The 26879-nt window shown below is 40.5% G+C and overlaps 1 protein-coding gene across 1 annotated transcript in view; it reads left to right on the top strand.

The window, feature by feature from the left end:
- Nucleotides 1–26879, top strand: part of cntnap2a (contactin associated protein 2a) — a 1327865-nt gene that overhangs the window by 437938 nt on the left and 863048 nt on the right. Inside the window, 1 exon segment of the mRNA XM_052015905.1 lies at nucleotides 2755–2865. Within this exon segment, the coding sequence (XP_051871865.1) occupies nucleotides 2755–2865 (111 nt within the window).

A 26879-nucleotide genomic window follows, 5' to 3' on the forward strand; every position in this document is an offset into this window, starting at 1 on the left:
AGAGTAAAGGCCCCACCAGTACAGATCCTGGTGACAATAAGAGCATGCAAGTTTTCCCATTGTAACAAGGACAGACATCACAGGGAAAAAAAGTCTTCCAAAATAGGTTACTAAATGAAAAGCTAAAGTTTAATTCTGCATGAAGCTTTGCACAAAGTGAAAACTCCAAATTTGTCTTGTTATAACAGTAATATAGCTGGTTCAGCCTCAGTTGTTTCAAATGTTCCTTCCTGGGTTCATCAGTTTAGAGAGTGAAGAATGCTCGCTGGCAATCTAAAGCAATAACGGATGCTCATGGGTTTGCAAGATTTTTCAGAAGCTCTTAAGCATCCCAGATTAAGTTGTTCTGCCCTTGTAAAAGGAAGGTCAGATTCGTATTATAGAATGTAAGAATTTTTGCACTATAAATAACAAAATCTTGTTAAGTCAACAAACCAGTTTTCTTTAAATTTTCTGCTGCATGCATTATTTAATTTCTGTCTGTTTAATTGATGTTTTTGTACAATTGACCATTACTTGAATTTATATCAGTCTTCTAGGCTACATTATGTACAAAGAGATGTGCATATTTTGGTGATTGATTAAAACAGTCATGAGAAAGACGGTAAAGTCTGATTTTATTACACCAGACTTTATATTGTAATTACTGTACATCATTTTATGAGCTTCAACAATAATGTTATTACTTCATAAAATATGGGTTATTATACAATACACAACACATATAGTGTGGTACTGTTATACGTGCTTGTACTAACATGCCACCAGAATGTATTTCAAAGTGAGTCATGTAGAATTAAAGCATTTTACTTTTCTGACATCGCTTTGAGTTATTTAGCATTTCCAAAATTTAGTTTTTCCTACCATCTGTGCTCCTTTTTCAATCCGTACCAGCTGTTGTTTTAAAAAAAAAACTTTTTACAGTAGTTTTGGATTTGTTCAACCCTCCTTGTTGTATTAGAATGAAACATTAAACAGGTGATAAATTCTCCCCAGATATTGTATTTGAATTAAATGTTAGTAGAATAGCATCAACAGCGCATCTCATGGTGAGCTCCATTACGTAGGATATCTTCCTACACCCATCAGTCAACGTTTTTTCAACCATAGGACATTTGGGACCAAAGTAAATGATTGTCTTTCTCTTTAACCAAAATGATTTATTGATTATGGAAGAAAGAGCAAAACAACAGTCATTAAAAGGGGTTGAAGTTAGAGAGTGATTGAGAAGGATTATGATCAGGTGCAAGAGATTAAGAAAGTTGGGAAAAATAAACATTATCTCTTAAATTTAAAATTTGACATTTTAAAATCTCTAACAACAATTTACTGCAGGAATAGTTTTAATTATGTGAAGAGTGGGAAAAAAACACAGATGCTGGAAATTTGAAATAAAACCAGAAAATGCTGGAAATACTCTGTAGGTCAGACAGCATTCACAGGGAGAAAGAAAAAGGTTAATGTTTCAAGTCAAAGGCACTTCATTGGAACTAGGCTTTTGAGAAAAGGTCATTGACTTGTACCTCTCCCTCCACAGACACTGCCTGACCTGCTGAGTATTTTCAGCACTTTCTGTTTTAATGGTTTTCTTTGTAGAAAAGAAGTTGGATGGCAATAATGGTGCTGTTATAAAATCTGTGTGTTTAATTGCATTGCTGTACTTTCCACACTTTTGAAATAAGTTGTGCATTTCTGTTGGGTTGACACTTTCCAGAGCTGGAAGTCTGGCATTCTCTCTCAGATTTGAGGCATCTACTATTTTATCATAAAACAAATGAATGTCAATGGACAGAATGTGGTTTACATCCCTGAGCCTATTATTCCTAAGCTGAGCATGTGCAAGTTTGTAAGTGGCTAACAATTCGCAAGAGTCCTTTTGCTCTCCAAAACAAATTTGGAGTTGTTTTTCCAGGTACTTAGAGTTAAGGTTGACAGAGCTCTACTGCAATATATATTTCAGGCAGGTTATTGTATATAATGTTCCTGTCATTCAAAACAGTTCTATTAATATTTTCCATTTCCAGCCAGCATATGTCTATCTTAAGTTTTTTTAAGAGTTTTTTTACAATATTCTGGACACTTTCACACGTTCTGTGTTAGATTTCCAGCACTAAGCAGGTTGATATTGCTCAAACTCATTTATCAAAGAGGTCTCCCAGGTATTAATTCCATCAGTATAGGATGAAAGGAAATGTTCCAAATCATTACACTCCCTTACAAACTAAAATGGAGTAACTTCCATTTTGGTGTTGAGTTGAGGAAGTGTGTTCATTTACTTTACTGAATCTAAGGTGCTTTTTATCAGGATTGAGCAGAATTTGGACGTGCTATATATTCAATGAAAGGTTGAGGCCTTTTTGGATTACTTTGTAATATTTGTAATGTTGTGATCAGATTGTGTGACGCATGAACATCAGTGTTGCAAACAGTAAAACTTCAACAATCTGCCACGTGACTATTTGCAAATTCTGTTGGTTCAGCATCTGGTTCACTTGGGTACTGACTGTTCTGACACACGGGCCTCCATTCCTGCACTCCCTCTTACACAGTGAAATAAATGTTTGTTGGGATATTATAAATCCAATCATCCAGAAAATCTGCTAATCCAGCACCACCAAAATCCTGAGGATACCAGATACATGGAGCTTTACTGTATTTGCACTATGTTCAAATATTGTGGAGAAATTTATATTTTACTGCAATCATTCATCTTCATAAAATGATAATGTAAATACTTTCCTTTTTTTTAAACAGAGAAATGCGACGAGCCACTGATTGGGGCACTCCCCCACTCTTCCTTTAGTAGTTCATCTGTGATGTCAGGCAGTTACGTACCCGGCTATGCGAAACTAAACAAGAGAGGAGGTAAGAGCTGCTGAAATCATATCCTGAGCATCTTATTTACGGATAATTGTTTTTTATTATATAATGATGTTAATATTTTATTGAAAGTTTTAAACAAATCTGAGCAACAACTTAGTAATTGCGTATTTAAGTTAGAAATACCCCATGAGGCTTCGTGGAAGGAAGTACCACATTGCACAACTTAAGGGTAATGGCCAGAAGCTCAGCTGAAAACAAAAAAAGGATCATTTATTTGGCACATGCTTTCATAGGAAAGAACATGGTGGGGCGGGTAAGTTCAGACCAGATGTGCAGATTTCTCAGAGGGTGGCAGTGTTGAAGGAGATTTCCAAGACACAAAGCTGAAGATGTAAGGCATGCGGATGCTTTGTAAAGATTCAAAGGAAAGGTTAGTGTTGTGAAGTTAATTCACTGCCTGGTACTGATACCACAGAATAAGGTTGCAAACAGCTGTGAAAATATTTGGTGTGCACGAAAGTATGACTGCCATGTTTTAAGCAAAGCAAATTTTATTGAAACATATCAGCCAGGAACACAATGGAGTGACCATTAGCACTACCTTCATTTTTATTTCTACAGTTTAGAAATGGTAATGGAGGTATATCTATTATTGCAAAATTTGGAAAACAACAGATGTAGAGATGGAGAAGGTATGTGATGGTAACCACTAATCCACCTTTAATAATAGGTGAAGTTATTTATCTTCTGACTAAGCTTGAGGTGACATTTATAAATGTTGATAGAGTCAAGGCTAAGGACAGAGTCAAAGGAGGTAGCTCCTGAATTTGCTGTATTAAGACTGAGGAGAGGAAATATGAGATTTGTAAATGTCATTTTAGCAGAAGGAAAATAAGTGAGATTTTTAAGCTTTATTTGGTTCAAGCAAGGAGGCGTCATGAGATATTCAAATAGCTATTTAGGAAGCAGTTTTTAGTTTCCATTGTTTTCGAGACAAATTGTTTGAGAAAATATTTTAAATATCTGTTGAACATGCCATAAATTCTGCAAAAAAAATTGTGATAGAAAACACAGAGATGACCTCAAAAGGGTTGAGAAGTACTTTGCGAGCAGCTTGGCATTCCAAGGGTGTTATTCACAAGGTATTTTGAGCAAATAATGAGGTGGAATTTCTGTTCTCTGGAACTAAGCTCAGTTTGCTAAAGTAGTTTAAACAGACTATTTATCAAAACCAGCTAAAAATACCTACAGTAGGTAAATGTATTGGAATAAATAAATTGTCCAAAAGCAATTCTAAGACTAGGAAAAAAAAGTGGAATGCTTCGGAGGTTGTAAAATCGAAATGCAATTTGGACAGTGCCACAAGAGAAATGATATTGAGTTTGCTCACGATGCCTAATTTGGGGACATGGTAAACAATGGCAAAATGCAACTGGATATAAATTACTCAAAAGTTTGGGCAAATTATTGGCTAGTGGGTATTGAGAAGTAATGCATTTTGGATAAAATGGTTCTTAGGATGGAGTTACAGACTAATTCGAGGATGCAAATATATGAACATAGTTCCCCTGAGGTATGAAGAGAGGAAGAAAAGACTAATAATGCTAATATAATTCTAATGACTATTGTTTTTTATAACGAAGCAATATTGAAATAGGAGAAAGATTTGGCAAAGCCACAGTTAGTGCAAGGAGCATACTTCTGGGCATTCCATTTGCAGAAGTGCTGTTGGAGGGGTGGAGAGTTCACTCCAAGTATAATGAGGTATGAGCAGTAGAGAGGCTTGAAAATACAGAAGAGTTTAAGTGGGGTTCTGCAGGGTTTTACAGATTATGAAATGTTTGGAAAGAGTAAGCAGAAGAAGGCTTCTTCCAGTTGGCAAATAAATGATAAAGGGTCCATGATTATTACTGGAAAAACTAGATTGGTGGTATTTTTTGCACCAAAGTTTTTTTCATCAAAGATTTTTTTAGCAATGGAATATTTATAAATAAAAAAAATTTCAAGCAATTATAATAATGTTTACTTGATTGTTTGTCAGAAATATTTAAAAACCTTTATGATGCCTTGACAACTTTAAAGGAGGCAAGGCTCTGAATAAGTCCAGAAAATTAGATTATATTGAATCGCTCTAGTCCCAGGATTATGCTGTTAGGATGAGTGCTCATCTTCTGTGCTATAATGTCTTATTGCGATTAGAAGTTTTTTTTAAATGCAGACTAATGAAGGTGTGATGCCAACCTTGATAAATTGTAATTATGCTTGAAAAGCAAAGTACTGCAAATGCAATGAAATAAAAGCAGAGAATGCTGGAAATATTTAGGTGGTCAAGCAGAATCTGTGAAGATAATGTTTCAGGTTGATGACCTTCCATAAGTTATAGTTCGGGGCATTTATTTACCAGGTATGAGCCAAGCTGAACAGATTAAGATTTGAGGCAAATAAGGAGAATGATTATGATGCTAGGCTTAGACCTTGTATGTCTGAAGATGAATGTAATCTTCTGAGGCATTTTGTTGTATCCATGTTGATAAATATAAATCTACAGATGCAGTTTAGAATAAACCAGAGCTGATACATAGACATGCCAGGAAAATTTCAAATGGATACTGCACTTTGGTATTCTCAAGACGCGGGTTTCTTTTTGAAGAATAGGCTCTGAAGGATAATGGACATGTTATCGATAAATCATTAGCAAGCTGTGTCTTCCTATTTCTGCTTCTGCTTAATTAAGTGAACAGTAATCAAATCTGACTTATAGGCTTGGCCTGGAAATAATGAATTAACAGTGTTGGTATTCAACAGTATGTGATGATTACCCATTTGGTGTCTGGTGCATTATATTGTACGAAACAAAATCACTTCTTTCCCATGACGTTGAAGTGCAGGCATCATTTCAGAAAGGCCAGGTCTCCTTATGGAGGATATCTCATTGTTAGTGTTGAAAGAAGTTGTAAACCATAAAAAAAAAGTGCAGCAGATTTATTGTTTTGAGATGAAAGAAGCTATTAATTTCAATAAAAGCATTATGCAGGGAAAATTGAGAACATAAATGAAAACTGAAATCATAAATGAAACATCAGAACTGAAAGGTCATTGAGCAGAAATAGAGTCATAGAGTCATACAGCACAGAAACAGGCCCTTTGGCTCACTGAATCCACACCAACCACCAACCACCCATTTATGCTAATCCCATTTTATTCTCCCCACATTCCCATCAATTCCATTCTCTCACTCTACTAAGGACAATTTACACTGGTTGAGTAGCCTACCTACACACCTTTGGAATGCGGGAGGAAGTCAGAACAACCGATGGAAACCCACGTAGTCACAGGGAGAAGGTTCAAACTCCACAGAAGAATGCACCTGAGGTCACGATTGAATACCTATTCAATGTCGATGCAAAGCTCCACACAAATACCCCCTGAAGATATATGGTAAATATTCAGGGGGTATTTGTGTGGAGCTCTGCATAGACATGTTCCGATGAGACAGGGGAGTCATGATAGGATACAGGAACTGTGGTGTACGAAGGCTATAATAAATCTAGTCAAAAGGAAAAGAAAAGCATACAAAAGGTACAGAGAGCTAGGTAATGTTAGAGATCTGGAGGAGTACAAGGCTAAAAGGAAGGAACTTAAGAAAGAGATTAGGAGAGCCAGAAGGGGACATGAGAAGGCCTTGGCCGGCAGGATTAAGGAAAACCCCAAGGCATTCTACAAGTATGTGAAGAGTAAGAGGATGAGATGCGAAAGGATAGGGCCTATCAAGTGCAACAGTGGGAAAGTGTGTATGGATCCGGAAGAAATAGCAGAGGTATTTAATGAATACTTTACGTAAGTATTCACCATGGAAAAAGATCTGGGGGATTGTAGTGGGGACTTGCAGTGGCCTGAAAAACTTGAGCATGTAGATATTAGAAAAGAGGTGGTGCTGAAACTTTTGGAAAGCATCAAGTTAGATAAGTCGCCGGGACCGGATGAGATGTACCCCAGGTTACTGTGGGAGGCGAGGGAGGAGATTGCGGAGCCTCTGACGATGATCTTTGCGTCGTCGATGAGACGGGAGAGGTTCCGGAAGATTGGAGGGTTGCAGATGTTGTTCCCTTATTCAAGAAGGGGAGTAGGATAGCCCAGGGAATTATAGACTGGTGAGTCTTACCTCAGTGGTTGGTAAGCTGATGGAGAAGATCCTGAGAGGCAGGATTTATGAATATTTGGAGAGGTATAATATGATTAGGAATAGTCAGCATGGCTTTGTCAAGGGCAGGTCCTGTCTTACGAGCCTGATTGAATTTTTTGAGGATGTGACTAAGCACATCAATGAAGGGAGAGTAGTAGATGTAGTGTATATGGATTTCAGCAAGGCATTTGATAAGGTACCCCATGCAAGGCTTATGGAGAAGGTGAGGAGACATGGGATCCAAGGGGACATTGCAGTGTGGATCCAGAGGAGGCAAAGAGTGGTTGTTGAAGGGTCATATTCTGAGTGGAGGTCGGTGACCAGTGGTGTACCTCAGGGATCTGTACTGGGACCCTTACTCTTTGTGATTTTTATAAATGACCTGGATGAGGAAGTGGAGGGGTGGGTTAGTAAGTTTGTGGATGACAAGAAGGTTGGGGGTGTTGTGGATAGTTTGGAGGGCTGTCAGAGGTTTACAGAGAGACATAGATAGGATGCAGAGTTGGGCTGAGAAGTGGCAGATGCAGTTCAACCCAGATAAGTATGAAGTGGTTCATTTTGTTAGGTCAAATATGTTGGCAGAATATAGTCTTAATGGTAGGACTCTTGGCAGTGTGGAGGATCAGAGGGATCTTGGGGTCCAAGTCCATAGGACGCTCAAAACGGCTGCATAGGTTGACTCTGTGGTTAAGAAGGCATATGGTGTATTGTCCTTCATCAATTGGGGAATTGAATTTAGGAGCCGAGAGGTATTGTTGCAGCTGTATAGGTCCCTGGTCAGACCCCACTTGGAGTATTGTGCTCAGTTCTGGTTGCCTCACTACAGGAAAGATATGGAAGCCATAGAGAGGGTGCAGAGGAGATTTACAAGGATGCTGCCTGGAATGCGGAGCATGCCTTATGAAAGCAGGTTGAGGGAACTCGGCCTTTTCTCCTTTGAGAGACAGAGGATGAGGGAGGACCTGATAGAGGTGTATAAGATGATGAGAGGTATTGATTGGGTAGATAGTCAAAGGCTTCTCCCCAGGGCTGAATTGGTGGCCACAAGAGGACATAGGTTTAAGGTGCTGGGGAGTAGATATAGAGGAGATGTCAGGGGTAAGTTTTTTACTCAGAGAGTGGTGAGTGTGTGGAATGGGCTGCCGGAAACAGTGGTGGAGGCGGATACGATAGCGTCTTTCAAGAGACTGTTAGATAGGTACATAGAGCTGAGTAAAATTGAGGGCTGTGGGTAAGCCTAGAATTTCTAGGGTAGGGACATGTTCGGCACAGCTTTGTGGGCCGAAGGGCCTGAATTGTGCTGTAGTTTTTCTATGTTTCTATGAACTGAGGTCCCTAGAGCGGTGAAGCAGTTACTCCATGAGTTGTGCCACTGTGGCACAGAATGGTAACTCTCTTTCTACAAATGCTGCTTGATCTGCTGATTGTTTCCAGCACGTTAGTTTTATATTTCAAATTTTATATTTCAAATTGCGTGCACAGTATTTTGCTTTTGTAAGGGCTTGTTGGATAAAAGGAACATACAGCATACATAGAGAAAGAGAAAATGTGTGTTTTGTTCTGAGGAGCACCAACTTAACAGAACAACAGGAAAGATTGTGATAAAGGGCAAGGTTAGAAGGTAGACATGGGAACGAGGGAGAAAAGTAAATAATAAAGCTCGCGCTTCTCTCTACATTACCAAGCAACTACAGCACCACAATGTAAAAAGGAAGAGGATTATAGAGAAGTCATGAAATAACAAAGTTTTGTATTGAAACTCCAGGTGACCCCATCTTGAGGGTCAGGAACACAGCAGCTGATGCATCTTTTTAATAAATTTGCACCTGGCAGGTCTAATAGTGAACTTACGGAGGTTGAGAGCAGAGATTGAGTAGGCTCAGTGCTTCAGACTGATAAGAGATGTGGTAGGTGGAATTTTTAGAAGAATGATAAGCATGAATAAATCAAGATATTATTATATCAGGTCTGCAGGAACGTGAAGAGCAAATGGAGCAGCTCTGTATACAAGCTGGGTAGCAGCATTTATTTCACTGGTAGAGATGGGAGGATCATAGCAGTAAAAACTGGTTGAGGCAAAGAAAAGTAGTAAAAAGGAGATTGATTTATTATGCCCAATCTTACAACCCCAGCAGAATGTTCATACTTCTGATTTGCCTTGTAGCTTATTCTCAAGTACAGTTGGGTGATGGTGGAATTGTTATGGAGGCTGTGGCTCATTCAAACAAAAGAAAAGCATGGTGGTGGTGATAGATGTATAAAAAGGCTGAAGAGCTGTAAGTGAAGAGTTAGTCATCCTGCTCCAGAGGAGAATTGAGAGAAGGCAACTTTACATAGGACTGAAGGAAATCCTCCATTTGAAGCAGGTATGGCAGCTGGACAAAGAGAAGTTGCCAAGTGTGGCACTGCAGCAATCAGCGCTCTCATAACTTTGCTCAAAATGAGGAAGAAGTCTGCTAGGAAAGGATAGAAAACAGGCATATTTTAAGACACATAAGGATGAGAGACAGAGAGAACACAGTCTGTCATTCATTTTCTCTTGGTCTCCTCTTTATCACAGACATTCCTTTTTTTTTCCACCCTTCCCTTTCTTTGCAATGTTAAACCTACATGTTTTCTAACTTCTAGTTCTGATAAAAGCATGTCAACCTGAAACATTAACTCTGACTTGCTGAGTATTTCTCACATCTTCTGTTCCAATTATTGTTTCTTCTTGACTTTAGCTTGAATGTATGCACTACGTAACTGATTTGCTCTGCTCCACCCCATCCCAAGTTGGACCAATCACTGAAAAACTCTAGCTGCACAGTAGTCCTATTTAATTAACTGCCATGACCAGCCAAATTGTGAGCAACAACAAAACCGTTCAGTAAGTCGCAGTTGTTGGAACTACTCAGCAAGTCAGGCAGAATTAGCAGAATGAACAATGAAGCTATTTAATCAAGTCAGTGACTTTCCAAAGGAAATTAAAATTGCTCATAAGCAATATATTCAAGTGCAAAGGGAAAGGAAGGGAGTCAAGAACAATAATAAGCTCCAGCATACGTGGAGGGCAAGAGAGATTTAAGCAACGAGAGGAATGATGCAGTGGAGAAAATAACAATGGTAGTGGGGAAGTTGAAAGATAATATGTGGTCTTGGAGGAGGTGTGGAAGTCACAATCATCTGGAAGCACAGGATCATGCCTGAAGACCAATCTGTTCAACAATACATCACCTTATCTGCATTTGATCCCAATGTTAAGGAACTAGACTATTAATGGTGCTTACAGTTTACTTCAAATGTATGCACCTGGAAGGTGTGTCTGGATGCCCAGGTGATGGGGAGGTGCAAAGGCTGGTGATGAATCTCCTTTTGTTGAAAAGGAAGGTACAGTGGGAAGGGTGGGGTGTGGGGGAGGTTGTTGAGGATGATTACTGGTAGACGGACATGATTTGGAGGGAATTGTCCCTTCAGAATCCTGAAAATAGTGGGGGATGGTGATGGAAGAAGCATTTAGTGTTGGCATTGTGATGGAGGTGCTGGATGATTCTGGGAGGAAGTCAAATGGGTCTGGGCAGAGTTGAGTGGAAATAGCATGGATATGGTCAAGAACCCTGTCAGGTAGGATGGAGAGAAATCTTAATTTGAGGATCTAGAATTCATATTGAATGCACTAATATGGAAGGTGACATTGACAGAAATGGAGAGAAATAATTTGAGGGTCTGGAATTCATATTGAATGCATTAATATGGAAGGTGACACTGACAGAGAAAAATAAACTGGGAGAATGAAATAATGCTCAGGAGGTGGAAGGTATTTGTGGTGAAAATAACTTTGGTAATCAGTGGTCTTACATTCAGCATCAGCTGACAGTGCATACTGTTGGATTATCCAAGGTCATTCAAGCTACAGGCTTCAAATTGATGCATGTACAGCCAATTTGCATATATGTAAATCCTGGGTGGGAGTAGGGAATGAGCTGTGGGTGTGTAGTTGTGTGTGTGAGGGGCTCAGTAATCTCCACAAAAACCCAATAATTTTCATAAATTACCCAAGAGTCAAAGCTGAGATTTCTTAAAATGTTGACATCCAATCCCGAAAATATTGATGTTTAAGTTCCAGCTTTGGGCAGACTATCATAATCCAGAGTAGCTGCAGAATTATGACTGTAAGCAGAGTAACTGCAGCAAAACATTACCTCTCACACATCGAAAAATAAAGGCCATTCTTTCTTATTTGTGACTTGGCAACATGATCGATTACATAAAGTGATGGGCTGGAGGGCTGAAGTCAGTACAATGATTATCGGGGAGGGTGGGTGGGGTGCAGGTCATAGGGGTCCCTTTTAAAACATTGAAAAATTTGAAACATTGAAACATTTGAAACATTGAAACAGCCAAAATTAAAGTGAAACTGAAAAACTGCTTTTCACAAATGTCCGTGCAGCTGAAGAGATACCCGTTGTAGCCATTGGTATTGGTTTATTATTGTCACTTGTACCGAGGTACAGTGAAAAGCTTGTCTTACAAACCGATCGTACAGGTCAATTCATTACACAGTGAAGTTACATTGAGTCAGTACAGAGTGAATTGATGTAGTACAAGTAAAAACAATAACAGTACAGAGTAAAGTGTCACAGCTACAGAGAAAGTCCAGGTCACAACAAGGTAGATCGTGAGGTCATAGTCCATCTCATTGTATAAGGGAACTGTTCAATAGTCTTATCACAGTGGGGTAGAAGCTGTCCTTAAGTCTGATGGTACATGCCCTCAGGCACCTGTATCTTCTGCCCGATGGAAGAGAAGAGAAAAGAGGATGTCCCAGGTGGGTGGGGTCTTTGATTATGCTGGCTGCTTCACCAAGACAGCAAGAGGTAAAGACAGAGTCCAAGGAGGGGAGGCTGGTGTCCGTAATGCGCTGGGCTGTGTCCACAACTCTCTGCAGTTTCTTGCGGTCCTGGCCAGAGCAGTTGCCGTACTAAGCCGTGCTACGTCCAGATAGGATGCTTTCTATGGTGCATCTGTAAAAGTTGGTAAGTGTCAAAGGGGACAAACCAAATTTCTTTAGCCTCCTGAGGAAGTAGAGGCGCTGGTGAGCTTTCTTGGCTGTGGCTTCTACGTGATTTGACCAGGACAGGCTGTTGGTGATGTTCATTCCCAGGAACTCGAAGCTCTCAACCCTCTCAACCTCAGCACCATTGATGTAGACAGATGCATGTACACCGCCTCCTTTCCTGAAGTCACTGATCAGCTCTTTTGTTGACATTGAAGGCAAGGTTGTTGTCATGACACCATTCCACTAAGCTCTCCATCTCCTTCCTGTACTCCGACTCATTGCTGTTTTTGAGATACGGCCTACAACGGTGGTATCATCTGCAAACTTGTAGATGGAGTTAGAGCAGAATCTGGCAACACAGTCATGAGTGTATAGGGAGTAGAGTAGAGGGCTGAAGACGCAGCCTTGTGGGGCACCAGTGTTGAGAATAATCATGTCGGAGGTATTGCTGTCTATCCTCACTGATTGCGGTCTGTTTGTTAGAAAGTCAAGGATCCAGTTACAGAGGGAGGTGTTGCGTCTTAGGTCTTGGAGTTTGGTGACAAGCTTACTTGGGATCATTGTATTGAAGCCAGAGCTGTAGTCAATAAACAATAGTCTAACGTAGGTGTCTTTACTGTCCAGATGCTGCAGAGCTGAGTGTAGGGCCAGGGAGATGGCATCCGCTGTAGACCTGTTTCAGCGATAGGCAAATTGCAATGGGTCCAGGTTGTCTGGTAGGCTGATGTGTGACATGACCAGCCTCTCAAAGCACTTCATGGCGGTGGATGTCAGAGCGACTGGTTGGTAGTCGTTGAGGCATGTTACCTTGCTTTTCTTCGATACCGGGATGATGGTGGTCTTCTTAACACTGGTGGGAACCTGAGCTTGAAGCAAGGAGAGGTTGAATATGTCCACAAATACTTCTGCCAGCTGATCAGCACAAGATCTGAGCACACAGCCAGGGATACCATCTGGGCCAGGTACTTTCCTCGTGTTCACTCTCCGGAAGACTGATGTTACGTCCTCCACTGTGATCACAGGTTCAGCTTCATTGGTGGCTGTCAGGGTGGATGGTGACAATCCACTTCCCTTCTGTTCAAAACGCGCGTAGAATGCGTTAAGTTCATCATGAAGGGATGCGCTGTTGTTTGCTATGCAGCCTGACTTCGTCTTGTAGCCTGTTATGGCATGTAAGCCCTGCTATAACTGACAGCTGGTCAAAGTCGGTATTGCCTCTTAGCATCCCTGATAGTTTTCCGAAGGTCATACCTCGATTTCTTGTACAGATCAGGATCACCAGATTTGTGTGCAGCGGTCCTCTCCTTCAGTAGGGAGTGGATCTCTCAGTTTGTCCATGGTTTCCTGTTTGGGAACACCCGTATTGTCTACTTTCTTTTATATTTTTAAATGAAACTCGCTTTCAAGTCTGCAAAGGCATATATTTTAGTGGTGGCAAAGTTGCCGGCCAGCAGCAGAAAAATAAATTGTGTCAATGTTATAAGTTGAAACAAACAAACACAAATGGGGAAGTGCTGATTTGTACAAAGTTTGGAGACTGGGAAGATGCAAAAATACAATTCTTTCCAAGCCTTATCCATTTAATTACTGGGAAAAGTCATATTAACTGCAAGACATATCTTTAAATATTTTTCATAAAGAAAATCAGAAAATGCTGAAAGTAAAATTGGTAAATTGTTTTAATATTATCACATGTACTGAGGTATAGTGAAAAACTTTGTTTTGCATGCCATCCATACAGATCATTTCATTACAACAGGGCATTGAGGTAGAACAAGAGAAAACAATGACAGAATGCAGAATAAAATGTTACAGTTACAGAGAAAGTGCAGTGCAGGCAGACAATAAGGTGCAAAGCCATACAAGGTGGATTGTGAGATCGAGAGTCCGTCTTATCGTACTGGGGGACCGTTCAATAGTTTATAACAATGGGATCAGCAGATCTGGGAGCAACTGTGGAGAAGGAAAGAGACTTAATGTTTCAGGTCAATGATATTAAATCTGTTTCTCTCTCCACAGACGCTGCCTGACTTGCTGATTATTTCCAGCATTTTCTATTATTATTTCAGATTTACAGCACCAGCAATTAATTGCATTACAATAGTTTTCATAGCCATACCTTGCGTTGTACCAATCACTTGCATCACATTATGCAGAATTCTCTTGAATTCTCAAGATATCCCATTCAAATAAGTTTCTCAAGCAAATCCCAGATGTTGACCACAAGTGATCAAAGAATAGTTCCTTAACAATCAAAAGAACCAAATCTTTCCATGAACAAATGTATTTCTTCCATGTAGATGAGATTGATTCCATTTGAGGCTATTGCAAATAGACAAACCCTACTTGATTAACATGTTTTTCAGTCTCAGGTCCACACTCATCCGCAGTTCACATTCATTGCTTTAAGACATTTCCAATGTAATCAACAAAGTGGAAAATAGAGATTTCTGTTTCTCTGACCAGCTCAGAAATTATTCACTTAGGCATAAATTGAACATTCTTTACTCATTTTCATGCCTATCGTGCCCTTCATAAACTTTACAAAATGGCCAAGCTGGAAAAAAACTGGTTGATAGTTAAACAATGTTATTCTTTGTATTACAAACTTTATGTAGGATTAATTTTTTAATATGTGTATTGTTGACTATTTCATCCTTAATAATTGGTCCCAATTTACTATTCCATCTCTGCAACTGAAAATCAGATTGCGAAAACACAGAAGACCAAACCAATATGTTGCACCCATCCCATAGTACCTGATTCACAGAGGAAAGACATGTATCCATCTTTGAGTTTTATTTTTCTGTCCTTACTTCACTACAACATCTCTCCTCTTACTTTTCTGTTGCTGAAATAATTGTGTGCAAAAGGGAGAGATCAAGCTGTCAATAAGTGCAAGGTAGAGGGAGAAGTGGAAATCAACTGCTGTTAGGTGAGGCAGAATTTGCAGGCTATAATGTGGGAAGATGACTGGAATGTTTAAAAGTGGGAGAATCTGCAGAGGGGAAAGAGAGAGCTATAAACATTGGGATCACGTAGCTGTGAGTGCAAAGAGAGGAAGAGTCCATGAAGCTAAACGACAGCTGCAACAATAGAAACCTGCAGTGCAGGTAAGTGATTAGCTGTGACCGTGGCCTAAATTTGAGTTAATCTGTAGGCTTTGACTAAATTTTAACAACTAAAGTTAATTTAATAAAGTAAATGAGGTAAATAATTTGATTAATGCAAAACCAATTAATTAAATAATTAAAGTGATAGGAGGACAGGAGCTGTGTTTGTACTGCACTATGTGGGAGCTTGTGGACATTTTTGCCCAAGGTGAGCACATCTGGGGAAAATGCCTGCGGCTCCAGGAACTTCAGCACTGTGATGAGGAGCTGGAGTCTGAGCTGCAGGCATTGTGGATGGAAAGAGTTACCTAGAAATTAACGTAACGTTTTACAGCGCCAGCCACCCGGGTTCAATTCCCACTGCTGTCTGTAAGGAGTTTGTACGTTCTCCCCGTGGATGCGTGGGTTTCTTTCGGGTGCTCCGGTTTCCTCCCACGTTCCAAAGACGTACAGGTTAGGAAGTTGTGGGCATGCTTGGTTGGCGCCGGAAGCGTGATGACACTTGCGGACTGCCCCCCAGAACACTCTACGCAAAAGATGCATTTCACTGTGTGTTTTGATGTACATGTGACTAATAAAGATCTTATCTTATCAGTCATACTCCTTTAAAGAAATACTTTAGAATTGACACCTGCCCAGGGGCAGGAGGGTGTAACTGCGAGTGAGGCATGTATGGAGATCCCGGAAGTAGGATCATAGGAGCCTCAGTTCCTGTACTTTTCCAATAGATGTGAGGTTCTAGCAACCTGAATAACAAGGGAGTAAGTCAGGGCTTTAAAATAAGTAAGACAATGGGAGGGTCCCAATGGAGAAAAATCTAGAATGCTATAAAGAGAAAAGACAAGGAAGCCGCGTAGGATGTATTTGAGGTCAGGATAACCAAATTGTTTGAGAAAGGAGGATAGTGTAGAAATAAAGGAGTGCACTTATAAATACAGTCTGGGTAAGAAATAAATGGTAATAAGACTAAGAAAGCCACTATAAAAAAAATGTTAAGATGTCGAAAAATATTACAGAGGCACATATAAAGATGCTGTATCTGAATGTGCAAAGCATTTGTAATTAGGCAGACAAATTATCTTCACAAATAGATGTAACCAGATCTGATAGAATTGCCATTATGGAGGCTGGCCATCCTGCAGGCATTCAACATTCAGGAAGAATGGGCAAAGAGGTAAAGGAAGTGGGATAGCATTGCTCGGAAAGGATGAGATCAGAGCAATAGTGAGAAAGAATATTGCTTTGTAAAATCAGAATTCAGTCTGGGTGTAGCAGAGAAACACAAAACAGCAAAAAGCACTGGAGACACAAGAGACTGCAGTTGCTGGACTCTGGAGCAACAAATAATCTGGTGGAGGAACTCAGTGGGCCAAGCAGCATCTGTGGGGGGAAAAGGAATTGTCAATGTTTCGATTTGAAACCCTGCATCAGGACTGAGAGGGGAGATGGCCAGAAAAAGAGGAGGGGGGGGAAAGGGGAGTGGTGAGACAGAGGCCAGAGGCTGAGGGCGAGGCGGTGGGGGGGGGAAGGGGGTGTCGGGAGGAGGAGTGCAAGATGACAGGCAGATTGAGCCATATAGAATGGAGTTGGGAGACAGAGGCAGATGGATGATCGATGGAAGCAGACAAAAAGAGGAAGATGGAGCCACCTTCACTCTCCCCACCCCTCTCCTGGCTCCATCTTCCTGCTTTTATTTTTGTCTGCCTTCATCGATCATCAACCTACCTCTGTCTCCCAGCTCCACCCGTCTCCCTGCCCTACCTGGCTCCATCTACCTGTCATCATTCACACCCCCTCCCCCTCTTCCAGTCCATCGATCACCTCTGGCCTCTGATCACCACTCCCCCTCTCCTCTTTGTACCAACGATCTCCCCTCTCCACCCTCAATCCTGATGCTGGGTTTCGCCCCGAAACGTTGACAGTTCCTTCCACCCCCTCACCCACGGATGCTGCTTGACCCGCTGAATTCTTCCAACAAATTGTTTGTTACAGCAAAAAGCATTGGTGGGAGTTGCCTCTTGCCTTCTAAACAGTAGTGGTATTATAAGGGATGGATTCAAACAGGAAATTAGGGATGCATGTAACAAGGAAACTACAGAAGTCATGGGTAAGTTTCATCAACATATGCACAGGTCAAACCACATTGTCAATAATATTGTGGGGGAGGAATTCCTGCTGTGTGGACAGGTTGATTTTTTTTAGACCAGTAAATTGTGGAAGCAACTGGAGAACAGGCTACCCTAGACTGGATATTGTGCAATGAGAAGGGGTTAATTAATAACCTTGTGTGAAGTCCTTTAGTGTGACAATATGTGATAGAATGCTTAATTAAGATGGAAAGTGAAGTGATTCAATCTGAAAATAGGTTCCTGAGTCTAAATAAAGGGAACTATGAAGGTATGACGAGTGGGTCGGCAATGAAAACTAGGGAGCTTCATTGAATGGTTATGGCTAACATTTAAACAATAAATGCAGGCACTGCAACATTATACATTCCTTTCTGGCACAAAAACTCTGAAGGAAAATTAATCTAACCATGGCTAACAAAAGAATTTGAGCTGAGTATTAGATCCAAAGAGGAGGTTAGAAAGCTGTCAGAAAACGTGGCAAACCTGAGGATTGGGAGCAGTTTAGAATTCAGAAAAATGAGCCAACAAGTGATTAAGAGAGTGAAAATTGAGTACATGAATAAACTTGCAAGGAGCATAAAAGTGGACTGTAAAATCTTCTACAAGTATGTGAAAACAAGATATTAGTGCAAACATATGTAGATATCTTACAATCAGATAAGGGTGAATTTATTGTGGGGAATAAAGAAATGGCAGAGATATTAAGCAAATACTTTGCTTTATCTTCATGGAAGAGGACAAATAACTTAGCAGAAATGCTAAGGAACCTAACGAAAGGGAGAAATTAAAGGTCAATTGGTACTAGTGAAAAAAATAGTGTTATTATAGGAAACACATCATTAAGCTGGAAAGAGTGCAAAGAAAATTTACAAGGATGTTGCCAGGACTCGAGGGCCTGAGTTATAGGGAGAGGTTAGGCAGACTAGGACTTTATTCCTTGGAATGTAGGAGACTGAGGGGTGACCTTATAGAGGTGTATGAAATCATGAGGGGCTTAGATAGGTGAATGCAGACAGTCTTTTTCCCAAGGAAAGGGAACCAAAAACTATAGGGCATAGGTTTAAGGTGAGAAAGGAATGATTTAAAAGGGACCTGAGGGGCAACTTCTTCACACAGAGGGCAGTGAGTATATGGAATGAGCTGCCAGAGAAAGTAGTTGAGGCACATAAAATAACAACATTTGGATAAGTATATGGATTGGAAAGTTTTAGAGGTTTTCAGGCCAAAAGCAGGCAAATGCGACCAGCTTTGGTGGGCACCCTAGTCAGCATAGACAAGTTGGGCCGAAGGGCCTGTTTCCATGCTGTATTACTCTGTGACATTATGACTCCCTGACTAAATTAATGGGACCATAGGCCTAATAATCTGCATAATAGAGTAATAAAAGGTGTAGCCGTGGAAATGATGGGTGTATTGGTTGTCATCTTCTCAGTTTCCTGCAGATTGTTGGGTGGTATATGTAACTACAGCATTTTAAAAGGGAGAGGGAAACTACAGATTGGTTAGTCTATTGATGGGAGGGAAAATTCTGGATATTTTATAGGATACTTAGAAAATACTGATGGGATTAGACAAAATCAACAACAATTTATGAAAAGAAAATTGTGTTTGACAATTCAACTGAAATTTTTATTTTGAGAATGTATCCGGTAGAATAGATGAGGGAAAACCAGTGGATATGATGTAGTTATATTCAGAAAGCCCATGTAAGAGATCAATGTGCAAAATTAAAGCACGTGGGATTGGAGGTAATATATTAGCATGGATTAAAAATTAGTTGACAGACAGAATACAGGGAGAATGAATAAATGGATCATTTTCAGGGTGGCAGGCAGTGACCAGTGGGATACTGTAGGGGTTAGAGCTTGGGACTCAGCTCTTCACAATGTACAAGTAGTCTCCAGGTTATGTAAGAGTTCCTGAGAACTGTCCATAAACTGATCTTTCCATAAGTTGGAAACTAACAATTTCAATGAGGGTCGATTAACATGAACATTTATTTATTGTCTTCCACTGTGTAGTTACAATGGTACAGAATCAGAACGTCCCACATCCAATGGCTGGTTTTGCTGGCCTTCAGTGATCATTGGATGTTACATTGTTTGATAAAGTATTTTAGAAGTGTCAATTGAAGAGATTGCCTTGTCAGTTTCCAAAGCAATCTCTTAAGTGTCTTCCCGCTTACGGCACCTGTGTTCTTCTGGTGTCATTTTTTTTTGAAGACTGGTTGTCTTTTGAATTAATTAACTGCTGCTCCTATCCCATAACTCTGAAGATCTTGGGCAGGCATGATAATGTAGCAGTCAGCATAATGCTATTACAGTGCCAGCAACCCGGGTTCAATTCTGGCCACTGTCTGTAAGGATTTTGTACGTTCTCCCTGTGTCTATGTGAGTTTCCTCCAGGTGCTCCGGTTTTCTCCCACGTTCCAAAGACGTACACATTGGGAAGTTGTGGGCATGCTACGTTGGCGCCAGAAGCGTGGCGACACTTTCGGACTGCCCCAGAACACTCTACACAAAAGATGCATTTCACTGTGTGTTTTGATGTACATGTGACTAACAAAGCTATCTTAAGATGTTTGCATTTCTGCAACTAACTTTCCTATCTTGAAAAATTCTTTAAAAACTTATGGAGGAATTTGCTTGAAGTCATATTTCCATAAGCCAGGTCTTCTGACTTCAGATCCACAGGTAGCCCCTGTATATCAATGATTTGGTATAGGGAGCTGAATGTAATATTTCTAAGTTTGACAGTGATATGAAACTGGATGGGAATATGAGTTGCAAGGAAGACTCAAAGAGATTTTAAGGCAACTTAGTTGGGTGAGTGGGAAAATGCATAGCAAATGCAATATGGTGTAGGTGCATGAGAACTTGTGTGGTCTGGGAGGGAAAATACAGAAAGGCAAGAGTATTATCTAAATGGTGACTGATTGGGAAATATTGATCGAATAAAAGATCTGGGTGTCCTGCAAGTAATTAAAAAGGCAAGTGGCATATTGGCCTTCAATGCAAGAGGTTTTGAATACAAGAACAAGAATATCTTTTAAAGCCATATAGGGTGAGGCTACACCTGTTTTATTGTGTACATTTCGGTATCCATAGCTGAGAAAGGATGTTCTTGCTGCAGAGAGAGTGCAACAAAGATTCACCAGATGTATTCTTGAATGGCTGAACTGTCAATTGAGGAGAGATTGGGTTGATTAGATCTGTAGTAATGGAATTTATAAGAGTGAGAAAAGTCTCATTGAAATGTAAAAAACTCTGACAGGACTTAACATGCTGGCTGCAGGGAAAATATTTCCCCTGGCTGAGGAGTCTAGAAGCAGAGTTCACAGTCTCTAGATTTTGGATCAGACATTTTGGACTATGATGAGGAGAAATTTCTTCACTCAGCGGATGGTGGACCTGTGGAATGTTCCATCACAGAAGGCAGTGGTGGTCAAATTACTGACTATGTTCAAAGTGACAGATTTCTAGACAAAAAATTGCATAAAGGGGAAGGGGTAGAGCATAAAGATAGAGGATGAGCCATGATCCTATTGAATGGTGGAACAGACTGGAAGGGTGAAGTGGCCTATTCCTTATATTTTTCTACGTCCTGTGTTTCAAAATAGGTTGATGTAACGCACAGTGTATGGAATAGGTCATTCAGTCAATACCGACAAGTTTGGTAGAATGAAAGGAGATTGAGAGGCTTTTGCTGTGAGGAAAATCATTCTGAACAGAATGAACAGTATATGAGGCAGAACTAGAAGCAATGAAGTCCAGGGATCTAAACAAGGAACAAGTAAAGAGGGCTGGTTGAGGAAAAGCATAATGTGAGGTTATCCTGGAGGTGGAATGGGCCGCATTGTAGAGAAGCTGGAGGATCAGGTGCAGTTTGTAATTGGAGGTACCAAGATCAATAAAGATTAGCATCAATACATCTGTTATAGGTTGGATGGGTATTCACAGATTATTATAATTCCTTCTCCTGGCTCAAACAAGGAGATGATTGGGATCTTAACAATCCTGGTTACAAAGTATTCAGGAAAGGAAAATAAGGAGGTTAGCTTTATCAATCAATCAAAATTGATGGCATTATTGATTTACAACACTGGAAAAGGATGTGCACTTCAGAGTTCAAATACAGAATATATTTGGATAAAATTATTGAACAGTACAGAAACTGTTACACTGCTGAGTGCATACCTCAGGTCATCATATAGTGTGAAGGAAGCAGGGGACGAAATTGATTATGTAAAAGATCTGAAAGCATTACTTGGAAAAAAGAGCAGTTGAATTATCTGGCTGTCACTTTTCCCTCAAACAATATTATGAAATCAAATTATAACATTGCTGTTTGTAGAAGCTTGCTGTGCACACGTTGGTTGTTGCATTTCTTTCCCTGAGAAGGCTTCTAAGATACTTACTGGTTTTAAAGCACTTTGGTATGACATGGGGCCATCAAAAATCAATCTATATTTGATACTTAAGTTATTCCAATGTCGACTGGGAAGTAAAGAGTGCAGAATAAATAATTGGGAAGGGATTCTTGTAAGGTGTGCAACAACTTTTTTGATAAGAAAAGCAGTTATGGGAAATGCAGTGTGGGAAGTGGAACATTTTCAGAGAGGAAACCTTTGGGAAATTTTCATCTAATATCACTAGCTTTAGCAGTTACAGGCAGGGAATAACTAAACATGAAAATCCAAGTGCATGGCACAACTGAAGTAGGAAGCAAGTAAGGGGCAAATAAATTATTTGGGATGAGATTAATGGGTAACAAGAAAATCTTTTCTTAACAATGAATGATGAAAGTATTGTAAGGGGGCCAACTAGGGATCAAAAATAAAATATTCTTCTGGAGGTGTGGCTGAGTGCTGAAGATGGATCTAGTAGTGCCTATTTTACAAGTGAAAATTGTACATAAAAGCAGTTTTAACCAAGATAGATCGTACTAGCAATCATTTCTGGGTGAAATCCCCCAATGTAGCTACTTTCTGTCTTTTAGAACACTGCCCCCTTTCATTTTGAGTCTGAATGAAAAGCCAACATTTGGGTGTGTCAGGCAGGCACAGTGATGCACTGTGCTCTTTATTATATCAGCTACTCCTCCTCTCTCTCGCCAATCTCCAATCCTGTCCCTCACAGAGCGTCTCCTCCACTTCTGGAGAGGGGGCATCAGGTGACCTACCCTGAGACTCTGGTAATTCAAAACAGAATATAGTTGCACTTTAAGCTGCAACGTAGGCACCCTCACGGTGCAACAGGATGAATCTGTCTGCTATTGATCAGATAAAGGGAATGTAGTGATCATATCTCGGTCCCTCTGATATCAGAGGACGTCTCTCCTGGATTCAATATGGGTCAACAGGGCATCAGTGTCCTGAGTGAAATGTGAAACTCTCACCCTCTTGCCCACAGGGTCTCTTTCTACCATCCAAATATATGTTGCTGATGTCGGACTGCTAATGGGAGTATACTCTTAAGGGCTTTTACCTCTTTGTTGGTTGTGCAGTAAAGTGTTGGCAGCTGCACTGAATTGGATCAAGTCTTGTCTGGAGCCACACATTTCCCGTTTTGTGCTGTTTCTCTTGTACCTTTGGTCAACTTATTGACCTTTTGCAGGAATCTGATTGGGTGTTATTGCCAAACGCATGACATATTTAGGGTACCAAAAGTGTGTGAAATGCAATTTCTAGACAAAGGAGAAATTCACAACTGTCTTAATTTAAACAACACTGAAGTGCGAGTGACAGGGCTCTGGAGAAATTTCATAGGGGCAGAAAAGAGAGTTCAATTGTGAATGGTTGTATTTCAAGGTGACAAGAGGTGATCAGTGATGTTCCCCAGGGGTTTGTGGTGGGATATTTCTGATATAGATCACCAGGTAGATCCCAGCTGGAATACCATGTCCAATTCCAGAGAGCACAGTTTTGGAAGGATGTCATGTCCATGGAGAGGACACACCTGTGATTTACTGGCAGGGTGCCAGAGTTGAGTTGACTGGAAACATCAGGATTGTTCTTCTTAAAGCAGAGAAGGATAAGGTCAATATCCAGAGGAAACAAACTCATGCTTGGCACATATCCAGACGGTGATGAGAAGAAATGGTTTTGTGCAGTGAGTTGTTCCGTTTGGGACTGTACTGCTTGAAAGGGCAATGGAAAGAGATTCACTCATAACTTTCAACAGGAAATGTACTGAATACTTGAAAAAGAAATCATTGCTCTCCAAGAGAACCAAAATATCATCACAGCCAATCGACCACTACAGCTGTCATCGAGGAGACCCTTAGAGAGCATCCACAGCCTTGGAGATTCTGGGACACTTCTGCAGCCCACAGAGTATAACCTGAGCTCTAAACTTCTTGTACTGCTCTGTTGACAGACCTAGAATGGTTGCACACCGATTTGCATTTGGTTAACTCTGAAGTACTGCCAGACAACAGATGGTGATTTGTATGTTTATAATCCTGACAAGATATTAGTAGTGTAGCAAAAGAATAGAGTGGTCACCATCTATCGCGTTAGCACCTCTAAAGTCACAGTACTGGTCATTCTGATTAATTAGGTTTCTGCTGGGTTCACTCGGAATGTCATTGATGAGTCTGCAACAGGAATGGTAGTGCTTTTGGGAGATGCTGGCACCTTTGGCATCAATGGCAGGAATATCAGAGAGAAATAAAAGAATAAGAAATCATTTGGCTGATTTGGATTGAAATTACTTTTACTTGGATCATCACATTTTGAATATACTGATATACTGCAAAACATCAGAGGTTCTTTCTGTTGGAGCAATTAGATAAGGGACTGTTCTGGATCAGTACTACTTCAGCAGCATCTATTTTGTTTTCCTAGTACATGTCTAATATGTTTGCATCAGCACTTCTCGAGTTTAACTTCTAGATGCTAGAGAAGAGATTTCAGGAAACGTTTCTTTCAACCCCAATAAAATCATTAGATTCCTCACATGGGTCAAAGGGAGGTTTGAATATGAGAAACAGGATTTCAAAGCTTCCACTACCGGAGAGAGTAACTAAACTTCTTGAAATCAAGCTGATGATTTTTTTTCTCCTTCTACTGTTTGACTCTGTTGATCCATTGGTCTCATTTTTTTTCTTGAAAGGAGTTAAATTTACTCTACATCCAAAACTGTAGATGATTTGGGTGTCAAATTAAAAAGAGAAAAGTTGCAAAGGTTACAGCACTTATAGCAAGATTGCTGAAAGATTGTAACAATTTAGAGAAACCTCAGTTCTGAGACAGACGTACACACAGCTGATAAGGCAGAACTGAAGAAGTAAAGGTATGTGAGTTATGATTTATTTCTCATTGTAACATGACCTTTGCTTTGTGGCAAGTATTGCTAAGTCATAAACGACTTTAGAGGGCTAATTTTCTTGGCTCTTGCTACGAGCTTACTTGACTGAGTGGTAGTAATACCATTCTTGCCTCTGAGTTAAATAGTCAAAAGCTCAGGTTGTGGGTCCCATAGATAAGTTCACGGGGGCCATGAAGAAAAATGGAAAAGAAATGGAAGATGTGGTGTAAGGGCAGGAGGGTTGTGGAATGTGTAACATGGGTAACCTTGCAAAAGCCTGGCTTGGTGATCCAGGGAAAGGAATGGCTGGCACCATCATGAAGTGCTTTGAGAGGCTGGTCATGGCACACATCCACCCCAGCCCCCTAGACAACCTCGACCAATTGCAATTCACCTACCGCCGAAACAGGTCTGTGGTGGATGTCATCTCCCTGGCCCGACACTCATCTCTGGAGCATCTGAATAGTAAAGGCACCTACATTAGACAATTGTTTATTGGTTGCAGCTCCACCTTTAATACTATAATTTCAAGCAAATGCATCTCCAGACTCCTAGATCTGGGACCCAACACCCCCCTTTGTAGCTGGATCCTTGGCTTCCTAACCAACAAACTGCAATCAGTAAAGATAGGCAGCAACACCTCCGCCATGATTATTCTCAACACTGGTGCCCCACAAGGCTGTGTCCTCAGTCCCCTACTCTACTCCCTATACACTCACAACTGTCTGGCAGATTCTGCTCTGACTCCATCTACATGTTTGCAGATGATACCGCCATAGTAGGCCGTATCTCAAATAATGATGAGTTGGAGTACAGAAAGGAGATAGAGAGCTTAGTCTGTCATAACAACAACCTTTTCCCTCAATGTCAGGAAAATAAAAGAGCTGGTCATAAACTTCAGCAAGGTGGGAGTGATGTACACGTTCCTGTTTACATCAAAGGTGCTGAGGTCAAGAGGGTTGAAAGCTTCAAGTACCCAGGAGTGAACATCACCAATAGCCGGTCCTGGTCCATAGACATCATGGCCAAGAAAGCTCACCAGCACCTCTACTTCCTCAGGACGCTAAAGAAATTTGGCATATCCCCTTTGATCCTCAGCAATTTTTATCAATGCACCAATTGCCCAAGAGTTTCTGTGCTTCTCTGTGATTTCCATATATTTGCTCTATATTTCTCCCAATCATTGCTGACCTACAGAATGCAATGCTTCTTTAATTAATGTTTCTTTGCTCCAACCAAACAGATTTTGTCTTTGACCCATTTGTAACATCCTTTCTCTCCGATACTGCAATATTCTCTTTCATCAAAGACCCTCCCACCCCGGACATTCTCTCTTCAGCCCCCTCCCATCAGGCAGAAGATACAAAAGCCTGAAGGCATGTACCACCAGGCTCAAGGACAGCTTCTATACCACTGTTATGACTATTGAACTGTCCCCTAGTATGATAAGATGTACTCTTGACCTCACATTCTATCTCGTTATGGACGTGTACCTTATTGTCTGCCTGCACTCCACTTTCTCTGTAGCTGCAACACTTTATTCTGTATTGCTATTGTTTTCCCTTGTACCACCTCAATGCACCGTTGTAATGAAATGATCTGTATGGATGGCATGCAAAACAAAGTTTTTCACTGTACCTCAGTACATGTGACAATAATAAACCAATAATACTCCCTGTACCCATGGTTGCTGGTAAGGATGTGAGAGACAGGTTTGAGGGGTTTATGAGGATGGTTGGTGGTTGATAAAAGTGTACAGGGAAAATCTTTTCATCCAAGATAATCAGAGTTCTGTGCAGCTTTACCTGTGGAGGGCAGACACAAATGGTGTTTTATGTACACTAATCTGATTTGGTAATTATATGTACAACAAAAAGAGCTGCTCAGCCTAATCCCACCTCTCAGTACTTGGGGGTCTGTAGCCTTGCAGCATGATTCTTCAAATGCATGTGCAAATAAGTGATAAATGTGATGAGGGTTTTAGCCTCCACTTCCCATTTAGACAGAAAATTCCAATCCCCTATTGTCCTCTGATTTTTTTTCTTCACCCCTCTAAATACTTCTGTCAAATAGTCTAAATCTATATCCTGCTTTTCTGTCATTCCTACTTAGATTCCTCCTATTTATCAAGGCCCTCATAATTTTATACTCCTCAATTATGACTCACCCCAACTCCCAGGTATTCAGAGAAAGTAGCTGGGAGGATGAAATCTTTCCTTAAAGCTAAACCATTCCATTCCTGGCAATCTTCTCAAAGTCTCCTCTGTACCCCCTCTAGCACAG

This window comes from Pristis pectinata, chromosome 5 (assembly GCF_009764475.1).
Source record: "Pristis pectinata isolate sPriPec2 chromosome 5, sPriPec2.1.pri, whole genome shotgun sequence".
Lineage (NCBI taxonomy): Eukaryota > Metazoa > Chordata > Chondrichthyes > Rhinopristiformes > Pristidae > Pristis > Pristis pectinata.